The sequence below is a fragment of the Phaenicophaeus curvirostris genome, chromosome 10 (assembly GCF_032191515.1).
Source record: "Phaenicophaeus curvirostris isolate KB17595 chromosome 10, BPBGC_Pcur_1.0, whole genome shotgun sequence".
NCBI classification, from domain to species: Eukaryota; Metazoa; Chordata; class Aves; order Cuculiformes; family Cuculidae; genus Phaenicophaeus; species Phaenicophaeus curvirostris.
Genome location: NC_091401.1, coordinates 513,359 through 526,605, shown reverse-complemented (window position 1 = coordinate 526,605; position 13,247 = coordinate 513,359). Strand labels below are relative to the sequence as shown.

The 13,247-nt window shown below is 38.8% G+C and overlaps 1 protein-coding gene across 2 annotated transcripts in view; it reads left to right on the top strand.

Annotated features, from left to right (window-relative positions):
• CLSTN2 (calsyntenin 2) overlaps positions 1 to 13,247 on the top strand; it is a 304,566-nt gene that overhangs the window by 239,629 nt on the left and 51,690 nt on the right. For both annotated transcript variants that reach the window (XM_069865032.1, XM_069865031.1), the window contains exons 6-8: positions 4,781 to 4,966; positions 8,096 to 8,344; positions 8,886 to 9,007. In XM_069865032.1, coding sequence (XP_069721133.1) covers positions 4,781 to 4,966; positions 8,096 to 8,344; positions 8,886 to 9,007 — 557 coding nt within the window. The remainder of the gene's footprint in view (positions 1 to 4,780; positions 4,967 to 8,095; positions 8,345 to 8,885; positions 9,008 to 13,247) is intronic.

The window sequence follows — 13,247 nt, the reverse complement described above, 5'->3', positions numbered from 1 at the left end:
TACATTTAGCTGCCAGGATGCGCATCTTCTGTCCAGCATGAGAGAAGTTTTGCATTTCACTGGCATAGTAGGAGTTGTGGTTCAATTCTCTTTAATTACCTTGCCATCATTTTTAATGTCGTGAGGCGGAATCAAAGTTCATGACCACACACACGTAGGAGGAGACGTGATTCAGGTCGTGCAGAGCAGTCTGCACATGAGTGCCATATTCCTTCAAGGAAAAATCAGATTAAATCATTCTTAGTGTTGTCAAGCGTTAGAAATTAATTAAATTATAATACATGGATCACAAGTAGAGAGTCATGCAGAGATCTCTGAAATTCTTTGTTACACTTTTGTTAAAAGGAACAGTGCATTGGGATTTCCTTTTAAAGGCTCAGACTGTCACTGAAGTTTGATCCATTTTGATCTTGGAGTAGTTTCATTATTGGAGAGATTGAGATCCAGGTTTACGTAGTTGTTTTCTATTTGATGACATCTGATCCGCAAACTTAACATAGTGATATTTACACTCTAATGTTGTTGTGTTGTGTAACGCAGCCGGGGCTGTCTAGTATTGTCTGCAAGTGCTTTAACTACAAGTGGCAAGCAGAAGCCTGTTGACTTAAAAACTCTAAACCCAGGCTGCTTTCTGCAGGACTGAACAGGGCTAGTTCTATTCCAGCTGTTCCCATAGGATTAGTCTTCCTCCCCACTTACCTTTCTAAGCTTGTACTGTGACGTGGTGGTGTTGCACATCAGTTTGTGTCAAAAAAAGGAGCTGTGTTGGTTGAGTTTAGCTCATCTAGTGTGTTTCACATGGGGTTCTCTATCTTTGGACTGTGCATAACCCTAGATATGAGTAACATTTTAAGATATAGTTTTGAAGTATCTGAAATTCAGAGGCTCTTATAGACTCAGACTACATAAGATTCTTCCTCTGAATCAGTTCTAGAGGAATTGAAGAGTGTCACCACTTTCCTGATGGGAAGGTGCTTTTGAGTGTATCCAGTTTAGGGTGTTATACTGGGAGAAAGAAAATAATGATCTTTGCCACATTAAAAATTTAATTAAAGACTTGGGGTTTTCTCTCAACAAGTTCTTCACGCTGCCACCACTTCACGTTGCTTGTTCTAACTACATGCATGTTCCAACATCACCAACTTTACTGTTGGTGAGATATAGAGGGTGCCGGCCTCAGCCCCTCTGGGACGCTATATACTGTGGGGATGTGTACTATATAAATTAGCCAGCTGATTTGTATCAGAGCTATAGCTTATCTATTACTGTTTCTGAGGACCGTCCTGCTGTCACAGGATTGTATCATGTGCCAGTGTTGCCTCTTGCCTGCCTGGGAATGCCTTCTGCATGGAGAGGGACTCCTTGGCAGACTTCTTAAGCCTGCACTAAATCAGTGAAAGAAGTGCTAGTGGGATTTAGGATGATGATTGGTCTATGATGCTGCAGGCAACCAAAGTACAAAGACACTAGTTCAAGCCTAGCTGATGTTTTACAATCCAGAGCTGAGATAAGTGCGAGTGATTTAGAACATTCAGGGTTTGTGATCTCTGGGTACAAATTACTAGTTTTGCCAAGCTGAAATGTGAAATGAAGCACCTCTTCCAGTCCAGGGGACATTCATGCGGCAGAAAGAGAAGTCTTCCATTATTCTTCCTTGTGAGCGGTGGTGTTTTATACAGCGTGTGTTTTATAAGACGTTCTTCAAATAACTGGAGGGGAGTGTGCCGTTGCAGATGTGTTACAGTTAACAATTCAGTCACATCTTGCATACACTAATGAATATTTCGCATGAGTGCCAGTTAATTTGATATAGCTGAGAACTGAAAGCGTGACTGAAACCTGGAAGCTGCTGAGATAGTCTGAAATGTTTCAGATATGTATGAGAGACTGTTTTTCCTTTTGGGAGGAGGGACATAATGTTTTAACTGGTGAATAAGAGACTATAAAGACCAATAGTTCATATATTACTAGCACATATATAAAAGAGGAAATTACTTTGGTTTTACCTGAAAGAACTTGCTGCTCTTGTTTGATTGAAAAAACGTTAACTTCGAATTTCTGGAATGGATAGGGAACAGAAAGCTGTTATTGTAATGATGTACCTTATATTATACTTGAAATTCTAAGGGAACTGTTTAAGCTGACAAGTGCAGACATATTACGCAATACTGCAGATTAAATCTCGCTTAATATGGCATGAATGGGCTGAATATCATTACTGAAAATTACTACTAAAATAGCAACTCTGCTGATGTGTGCACAGGCAATAAAACAGTCATAGTTGTCTTTCAGTCAGTGATGTGCAAGTCCTAAAGATCTTAGTAAAACTAGACACTAAACATACTTTCCATGAAGTCCCAGCTTCCTCTTGGGAAGAAAGTACTGCATGGTTACAACTTTGATTAAAAGTCATGAAGAAAATCTGAGAATTGTGAAATGCGGAGCAGTGACTGTCTGCATCCAATCTCCCCTGTCTGGACTCTGAACCAATGATTGCTCTGCATTCCAAAATGTCTGTGTAGACTTTCAGATTTGTTCGTGAATTTTTAATCCAGTTTAAGATGGTGGCAGAGGGCCCATTTTTCAAGCTTTCTGAAAATGAGGTCTGGTGAAAAACACCAAACTCCTTCACCTACTAAATGCATATATATAATAAATACACATACATATGTTAGTTTTCCTTCCAGTGATACTTAGAAAGAATGTCTCTGTCTGTTTGCTTTAAGAGATTTCATTGACTGCCAGGACCTAGAATTTTTCTATCTATTGAGTCCTCTTTTACTTAGGATTATAAAATGTCAGAGACACTTCAGCCACGTATTCTTAAGTACTTCTAGTGACAAATGTTACAGGTTGACGGATGTACACATAAGATAACATAGTTGAATAGTTTTATGACTTCAAAATATTAGCTATTTGCATGTCAGTGTTAATGTGGCATTTTTATTTATGTTGCGTGGTGACTTGGCTGGAGTTGCTTAAAATGCATGAGGAAGATATGAACCTGCTAGAGCAGATCCAGAGGAGAGCCACAAAAATGGCCAAAGCCTTTCTGTGAGGAAAAGCTGAAAGAGCTGGGGTTGTTCAGCCTGGAGAAGGTTCCAGGGAGACCTTACTGTGGCCTTCAGTACTTAAAGGGCGCTTGTAAGAAAGAGAGAGGGACATTATTGACTAAGCCCTGTAGTGACAGGACAAGAGGTGACAATTTTGAACTGAAAGAGGATAGATTTAAATTGGGTGTTAGGAAGAAATCTGTTACTGTGAGGGTGGTGAAGCACTGCCCAGAGAGGCAGTGGACACCCCATCACTGGAAGTCTTCAGGGTCAGACTGGATGGGGCTTTGAGCAACCTGATGCAGTGAAACATGTCCCTGCCTGTGGCGGGGGGGTGGACTAACTGATCCTCGAAGGCGCCCTCCAACCCAAAGCATTCTGTGATCCTGTGAAAATACAAACAGTAAACATAGCTGAAATGTGTTTTTTTCCATTATGGCTGCTTGTTTGGGTTTTCTCTGAAGCAGGTTGCAAACACCATAATTAATTGGGTTTAAAAATTAGGTGCTTGAGTTGAGAAACATAGTTGTGCGTATGGCATGTCCAGGTGGCTGTGTTAGGCAGGTGATAGTTTAAACATGAGCTGTGAGACATCTGCGTAAGAAAAACCACAAATCAGTCAGATCTGGCTGAAAACATGAGTAGTCTTTCAGCTGTAACTTTCCATCATTAGTACTTCACAAAATTAGTAAGGTTTTTGAAAACAAGAAGTGGTGCTATGGATGTGTGTTATTAGCTTTTGGTCACAGTCTATTGAGACTGGTGTACGTAGTCCTGGTCCTTGGAGATCTTTGGTCTGTATCACACAACTATGAAATCTGGCCAGATTCAGCGCAGCCACCGGCTGCATCCCTGTAGACCTGACTCAGAGTCTCCTGCAGGGATACAGACATGGGAGAGCCAGACTGACGCCGGGCAGCACGTCTTGTCAGGACATGTATGTGGCCCGTGCTTGCGTGACACCAGCAGCAGTGCTACTGCTGTTGTGGCTTCAGCCCAGCTGGCCGCTAAGCACCACGGAGCCGCTTGCTCAGTCTTCCCTGGTGGGATAGTGGAGAGAATCAGAAGGGTAAAAGTGAGGAAACCCATGGGCTGGGATAAAGACAGTTTAATAGGTAAACTGAAAGCTGTGCACGCAAGCAAAGCAAAACAAGGAATTAATTCACTGCTTCCTATGAGCAGGGAAGTATTCAGCCATCTCCCAGAGAGCTAGGCTCCATCATGTGTGGCTTGGGAAGACAAATGCTATCACTCTCAATGTGCCCGTTGCCCTTCTTCCCCCAGCTTTACATGATGAGTATGATATGGGATGGAATATCCCTTTGGTCAGTTGGGTTCAGCTGTCCTGGCTGTGTCCCCTCCCAGCTTCTTGTGCACCTCCGGCCTGCTTGCTGGTGGGGTGTAAGCACTGCTTAGCGTTAAGGAAAACATCCCTGAATTATCAGCACTGTTCCCAGCACAAATCCAAACCATGGCCCCCTACCAGCTACCGTGAAGAAAATTAACTCTAACCCAGCCCAAACCAGTACAACTACCTAACTGAGCCTCACATTCTTTTACAAAGAGAGGAAATACCTGAATTTTTAGGACAGTAACTTATTGATGCCAAGTTCCGAAGCTATGATTTTTGTCTTAGACAATGACTTTTGAGAAAAATATGTCAGTTAAATTATGTAACTCCCTTTCATTTTGTAATTGCCATTGAATCATTTTGTTATTTCTTCCAGACTGGAACAAACGGATCGAATACAAGCCCGGATCTGGCAGCATACCTTTGTTTCCCAGCATTCATTTAGAAACATGTGACGGACCAGTTTCCTCTTTACACACCACCATTGAGTTGCAGACCAATTACATTGGAAAGGGCTGTGATCGTGAAACGTACTCTGAAAAATCTCTGCAGAAATTATGTGGTATGCATATGAATTTCAGTAAATATATGATATTTTTCCTGGTACAACCCTATTTCTTTGTGACCTGTAAGCATGCAATACGTGGATTTAGCTAAGCTGATTCATTTTGCCTTGTAGCAATGAAAATGAAGGGAGCAATGGTACGTGGTTGGTGCTCCATTCATCTTTTCCATTTGTCTTCACTCTTCTTCATACCTTCTCCTGGCTTTACTTATGAATTTTTTCTCTCCTCTCTTCTTCCCATTTCTATATTCTCTCTTTCCTCATTCCAGTCATCCCTCTGGCACTAGTCCTGGTGTGACAGCATAGTGAGATTTCAGGTACAGCTTTCCCGTCATAGGAAGACCATAGGATTTGATGAGAATTGAATCTGTGTTGCGTGTCACTCCTCCTGACCCGGCTCTCTGTTTTGCTGCCGAGTACTGGGTCAGGCTGAAAACAACCCAAAAGTAAAGGAACATTTGGGGCAATCAATTGAGCAAAAATGTTTAAGAAACATGAATTTCAGAAAAGAGGTATCCTGGTAGGAAAAAGTTTCCTAATTATTTTCATGACTATTCCTGCTTTTTGAGAACTTGGTCTAAAAGGTACATATTAATTTTGAAACGTCAGCTAAGTATTTCAGGGTATTGCTGTAGTTTTCTGATTTTAACATTATGTGTGTGGCAAAGCCTCTTAAACATACACAATTTATATTTTGCCTTTTGAGATCTGTTCTCTCTCCTCTTTTGAAATCCTCTCTTCCTGGAGTCCACATCTATAGCTCTGACTGTGTGGAACACTGGTTCTCATCTTCTCCAAAGTGTCTCTTTACCTGGCTCCTGTCTGAGCTGCAGCAGCAAATGTGCAGTTTTTTTCAGTTTAAATGCTTGAGGTTTGGTTTGGGGTGCTCTGATGTCTGACATGCATTTGCTTTGAGAACCACACAGCAGTGTTGCAGGTATGTTAACATCAATACACTAATCTTTAAGAAACATTTTGTGACTGAAAATTTTCAGCCAGCGTTACTAAATTATTAAAAACTTGAGAACTAATTCCCAGGGAAAAATAATTCATAGTTACAATTACCGATTACCTGTGGAGACTTGGAAAGTGAGATAAAGGTGTGTGAAAGCGGTAGTATTCTCATGAAATCTGAATATTTTCAACCTGAAAATTGCTTAGTTAAGATTACAGAACCAGTCATAATTTTAATCCTGTGTCTTTTGACTGGGATCCTAGAAAAGCAGGACAAAACCCATCTGCCAACAATATGCATCTTCATTGTGTTAATGACATTAAAGTGTGATCTGTTGGGACTTGATTTCATAAAATACTAGCATTTAAATAAAAATAAACGCATTATAGCTAGAGTCAAGTACTTTTGCCTCCTCTAAGAACCTGTATTGGCAGCAAAATGGACATTGCTTAATGCCTATTACAGACCTGAACTGCAAAGGGCACAGGTGTTCAGAGCAGATTGTGATGTGTGAGATCTAAACCAACAAATGATTACACTGACATAAAACACTGATAGCAGCTTTTGTGACCAGAGTACGTAGAATGACTGAGTGATGGAGCTTCTTACTTGAGCCCATAATTTACCAAGGATAAACATGTGCCCATTTAAAAGCATATTTCCTTTGATATGCGCCATGGTGCAAGCAGTTTCTGTTCCTTCTGTAGGTTTGAAAAATGACCATAAAAATTAAATTAAAAGGAAACTGATTGAGAAAATTATGGTTTCACTTGTGTCCTGTGCAAGTGATTTTATTTTTGGCTTGAATAAAAAAAGAAACAAAAAATTGTACCATCTGGATATGCTGAGTTTGTATTCCTGTTGATAACATCTGTGTATTAAGCAATGCCATGTGGTGTATTATCTGGAATTACAGTTTATGAAATAAATACACTTTGTCTCTGTGCTCAAATTCTAAACATGCAGATGTTAGATTTGAGGTTACCGTCACTTCAAAATAACCTCACTTTACAATAATAAATTTTGGAGAATTGTGTAAGAAATTCAGTTACCAAATGATACAAATGTTCTCATGTCATTAAAAATTCATAGGATACAATTCCACACATTCATGGCTTAAAATTCTGCACTTCTACAGAGAGTTGTGATCTGTTTTCTGTCATTGGACCCTGATGACAGGTGGGATGTCTTACTGGTGTTTTACACAATTGCGGTTTATTCACCATATTCTTACTTGAAAAAATATCAACAAGAATACAGAGATTGATTGTGCTTTTTACTCTGGGAAACGTAATTTCTAATAAATGCTACTTCTTACCTGATAAGAAAAGTCTCTGGGTAGCTCTTTACATGTTTTAATGGTGTCTGACAATTGTTAAGCTGTAAGAAAACACAGGGCTGTAAAGAATTGTGCTGTTTTATCAGATCTCGGAAGCATGGTGTTATCCATTTCTGCTTTTTTTTATCTCAGTTAATTCTAACAAACAAATACTGAGGACCACTTTTATAATGATTTACTTTTGGTTTGGAGGGTGCTCATCTGAATTGTGAGTGCTGCTTAAAAGTCTTAGATCTACAATTAGGCAAGAACAGATGGAGTTACTACTGTCATGTGTTCTTCAGAAGCCAGCATTGAAGTGATAGGAGGTGGTTTAGGGTGAAGCCTCTGCATGTATTGGCATCCGTACCCACGTTATTGTGACTATCCATGGCTGTTGGCTGAACACGGGGAGACTTGTCCTACGTTCATCCCCACTGTACGGTGTTTTTGCAACACATCATCCCTGCATGCTGGATATTTCCATGTTGTCAGGGAGGGAAGATGCAAAGCTTCCCAGCTGGAAGAGAATTTGTTTTTAGCCTTGGTAGCTCTCAAAATAACTGAAGAAAGGTCGTTAATAAAATTTAGAAAATAATGAGTCATTTCAAGAATGATAACGTTACAAGATATTCTGTAGATTTCTGTGCAATACGTTTAATCTAGAGAATGTCTACTGGCTTACTCTGTCAGTATTTTATAATGTGTTTGTGATTTGAAAATTAAGATAGTAGGACCATTTGAGTGGTAAAAATAATCAAAAGAATGTGAATCAGAACCCTGGCCTATATTGATTTAGTCTTCACTGCTTTTTCATTAGTTTCTCATATTATTCATTATATCCCCTATGCAGGAGCTTCCTCAGGTGCCATTGACCTGTTACCGTCTCCCAGTGCAACAGCTAACTGGACAGCTGGGCTTCTCATGGATAATAATGACATGATTTTTAAATTCGATGGGAAGCAAGGAGCCAAAATCCCAGATGGAATAGTCCCGAAGAATTTAACTGATCAATTCACCATCACTCTGTGGATGAAACATGGACCTAGTCCAGGACTGAGAGCTGAGAAAGAGACTATTCTCTGCAACTCTGACAAGACAGGTGAGCCTGTGTGTTGAAAAAATGTTAGCAAAGGGCATAACAAAGTTAGCAGTGTGTCACCATCTCTCCTCGGGGTCTGTAAAAAGATTACTAAGCTTGGATGGTGCCACTCTAAGCATTGCTGTCTCGATAACCTCTGAGGGGTTTCAAGCACTGGTTCTCTTCTTGGATAATTTCTGTGAACGCATCTGTAGATTTTATAGGAATTAGTTGAAAAAATAATTAAACTAGATGTAACTTTTTATGATTCAAACTGGGAAAACCAGTTCTAATTCTGCATTGAAACTAGTTAGATTAAATATTGATTTGGATTTTATCGATTAGTTGGCATACAATGCTTCAATAAACAAAACTAGTATGACATAATTCAGTGAGTCACTTATCATATGCAATCCATGGTATGGAGAAAAGTCAGTCCTTGGTGTTTTTTTTATTTGTTTAGGTTTTGTCTTTTAAGTGTATACAGCTTTCAAACACATTCGCCTAAACAAAAGTGCTGATGGCAGCTCAGATCACTGATCTCATTGATCCCTCCTTTCAGAGATGAACCGGCATCACTATGCCCTGTACGTGCACAACTGCCGATTAGTATTTCTGTTGCGCAAAGACTTTGATCAGGCTGACACTTTTCGTCCTGCAGAATTTCACTGGAAACTGGATCAGGTACATGTGGTTTTTTCTTATCTGTAACCCATCATTTTCTTCAAACCCTTTAGAAATCATAGAGAACCCAGATCCTAGCATTACTGCTTTGGGGAATGGGAAGTCTATTGCAATTATGTTGCACCTTGTAACTGTTGTGACTCTAATTGGGGTCCACATAAAAAATGATAAATGAGTTAACTTGATTGAGTCATTTTATACTGGAGGGTTTTTTTTAACTGAGTAATTTTAAACAGTAAGTAGAGGTTTTCTATCCTTCAGCAATGGATAGAGACATGACATTGCATATAGTTCCATAAAAGTTTTCCATTTATCACTGAGAAAAATCTACTTTATCAGCACAATGGAAGTGATGGAAACCTTTTCAATAAAGAGTGAGCTGACACACAGAAAGGCATTTGTAATATATTGTAAATCCAGTCTGCAGACTTTTACTTTCATCTGCCATGCTGTATGTAATTTCTCCTTATTATGAAGAGTATATCGCGAGGAAATTACTATTACAGAGATAAGAGTTGCCTTTCATAGATTTATTAATTCTAAGCGGGATAAGGATCGTTTGGATGAAAGAAGACAGACTTCAGCAAAGTGCTGTTTTCTCAAAGTGAGTTTCTTCGTGCCTTTGGGTCCAAACTATGATATTGAAGATGTAGATAATAGGAATGGTTACTTTTCTAATTCACCTTCAAAATGTATGTACAAAGATGATCTTTTTTGTGATTATCAGATGAATGTAGTAAGAAATCATGTATTGATTATAGCACTTGCTTTTAATTTCCATTAACCAGTTTGGAATCAGTTTCTGCTATACTTGATATGAAATCTTAGTGTCTAGAAAGGGGTTAATTTCCATTAAATCATATTGAAGATTAGAAGTTGTGAGTAACTGATGTCACCCCAGGTAATGCTGTTCTGAGTGCTGAAGCTGGATTTGTGTTTCTTTTTGTATTTAGTACTTGCATACTAAGCATCTAAATTAATGACAGTTCAAACTTTATGTAAAGTAACTTGACATTGGAAGTTGCATGCAATCAACTTCTATAAACCTGCAATGAGAAAGGACCAATGTCTTTTCAGTAAATGAAATTTGTGTTTAGTAACTTAGTCCTGACAGAATATTGAGAAATGTCTTGTCAAGGATAAATTTGTGTCGATGGGGGATGTGTTGGATCGTGTTAAAGAACTTTTCCAAATGCTGTTGCCATCTACAATTAACTTATTCTTACTGTACTTTCTCTACATCGTTTCATACTTTAAAAAGACTCGACCGGAAAAATGGCATAAGCTGGAAAGTACAGGAATGCTGAGATCTTTATGGTTGTTTGGGTTTTTTTTCCTTTCTTTTATCACAAAAAGGACAGTGTATCCCTGAACTATTATTTTTTCATATCAAGCAGGTTTTTGTGTGATTAGCCTTGCACTGGAATTTGATTAGCATCCATGTTATTGATAAGTAACGTATACTCTCTCTATTTCTATTCTGACAGTATTTCCTTGTGGTAAGTGCTGCTCACATCAGAAATCTTTCTGAATGGTCTGTTGACTTGTGAATTTGAGGGTGGACTGTTTCAAAACAATGTGCTAAGAATGTGTGTATCTAACTAGTTAAGAGCTATTTTTCTCTAAAAAGAGATAAAGAACACCTTGGGAAAGCCTATGGATTTTGTCTGAAATTAATAAACTTAGAGGAATTGCACCGGCAGAAAACTTCTTACATCTTCTGCTGACATTTAAGTAGAAACCCAAGTATCTGGTGACAGAAACTCATTGTTTGTGATGTAAATCTTAGAGGAACCCAAAGATTTCCACTAGGGATGAATGAATAAGTCCTTGGAGAAATTTTGAGTCAATCGATTGTACTCTGAGTTACATTTCTGGAGAGAAGTTGTTTTATTGAAGCTATCTCAGCAAGAGCATGTAATAGAGGCAATCCAAAGTAGTGCTTGACACATTAACTCTTTTCATTTCTGCTGTTTGGTTCTAAACTGTATATTTCATTGTCTGCCAATAACCATTTGAGTATGGGCACCAAAGGGAGAACCTTCATAAGTACTATTGAAAATTTCTACATGACGGAATCTACGGATAGAAAGGATTTTTAAGGTGACATCATAAATTTCTTTTCATTCACCCACTGTCAATTGATTTCTGTAGTATTTTTTCAACTGCTCTTTCTAGCTGAAAAATAATGTAAAACTGAATTATAACTGAAGTTTGTTATGGCATGTGTGACCACACTTCCATAGTGATCAACTTCTCTTGTCGTGGTGATACAATTTAAAGTTTTGTCATGAAGACACCTGATGAAGATTGTTTCTTCGCTGCTTCTTCAGTACTCCATCTGGCCTATATGGTAAAGTAAATTAATATAAATTGAAAATAAAACATGTGAATAATGGGCTGGTGAGGAATATGCATGGTTTGGAAGATAAAGCAGCCAGAAATTTTCACTTCAAAGTAGTAAAATTATGCTAGCTTCTAAGTACCTACCTAGAGTGGTCTACCCTGGAAAGCACAGGGAATTTTAAAACCCTATCAAAAAGCAAGTTAGCATCTCGCTACAAACTCCTGTGGATCTCAGTATGAAAACAAGCTAGGGTTAGATTTTTAAAAGTAGACTAATTTTTCTGGACACTTCTGAAAATCCTACCAGTTGATAGTTTGCATATTTAAATACTGAGATACCTCTGGGACACTCATCTTCAGGACTATTGATTCAGTAGTGCCATATCCTCAGATTCCTTGGGTTTTTAAGAAAGCATGAGAACTAAGCTGTATGTAACTTGTACAGCTTCTCACCGTCCACACTGCAATGTGACACGTGATGCTTATACACGTTATATGCTTATACGCGTTGCTTATACAGCTCTGGAACACAGTTTGAGTACCAAGCACAACCATGGGAAAGGGTGGCGGAGTATTTCATTGCTGAGCTTGCTTTATGATTGCAACAATGCCTAGCTTGTTTTTGCTGAGAGGAATCTGGTGACCTTAGAATGATGTGAAGCATAAACTAGTGAAATAATTTATGATTCTTGCTGCAGAATAGTAAAGTTTATTATACCAGCTGCTTTGGGCTCTACCAAGTATACTAGACTAGTCGTTCTTTCAATGCACGGACTAAGAATGGGAGCCTATTGTCATTCCAAGTTTAATTCAGCTCTCTAGATTTTGTTTCTGTGGTGGGTGGGTGTGGAGCACAACTGACTTGCAGACCCCTTGGCTCAATATAGGGGTCAAGTAATGTTTTTTAGAGGTGCATCTGAAGCCGTGTGATGCGATGCAGGCATGATAACTGTTAGGCGTAGCAAGTGTCTCAAACCTCCATGTAGTCGTGGCTGCCTAATTAGCTATGGAAAGATTCTTAATTCATAGACCTAAGGACTTATTTTCAGCATGGCTTTCAGTGTATTTAGCCCTATTGGTTACATTGAGCTTAATGGAATTGGAGTGTTTTGGATGCATAACCTGAAGTTTATGTGCATGTAGCATTGAACTGCTAACAAGAGATAAGTACGTCTGCAAACTGTCAATAATCAGAGGAAATAGGCTTTAAACTGAAGGTATCCTTATTACTTGCAAGAAACAGGAAAAAAAAGAAATTTGTATAGTTTATTTATTTCCCTCCACTTCCATTCTTTTGGAAATTAACCATCTTAGTTGGGAGAGAATCCATGAGTAGTAATCTGGAAGAAGAGATACGGAAAGACCCATGTAAAGGAAGAGCAGTGCCAAGGCTCTAATGCATGCTGGGTAATAAAAACTGTATGGGTTTCCTGAACTGCAATAATAGATGCCTGATTAGAGGTGGTTTTCCTTTTACTTATTCATATTTCCTTGGAAGCACAGGTGTTTCCTTTGATTCTGTATCATGACTTTTTTAATTCTGTTTCTCATGCCGAGAGGGCAGGATTTCACACTAGAGATGTTAAAAAAAAAAAAAATCATTTTACTACTTTTTCTCTCAATGCAGAGATGTTTCCAAGAGGAATTCAGGGAGCTCTGTTAGCCACACTGCTGTAAAGGTTTGAACTAGTGCCCCTTCTCTTCATTGTCATCTGTGGGAGAAACCTCTTTTATCCTCAAATTCCTGTTATAAAAGTGACAATTTTCCTGTGTTCCCCCTTCCTGGTTAATATAGAGAGAACTGTCTCCCTCAATTTCCGTCCATTTGTCTGGGTTTTTTCCTATAGCCCACACAGAACGAAATCAAAATAGTAATTTGAATAGTGAACTGAGC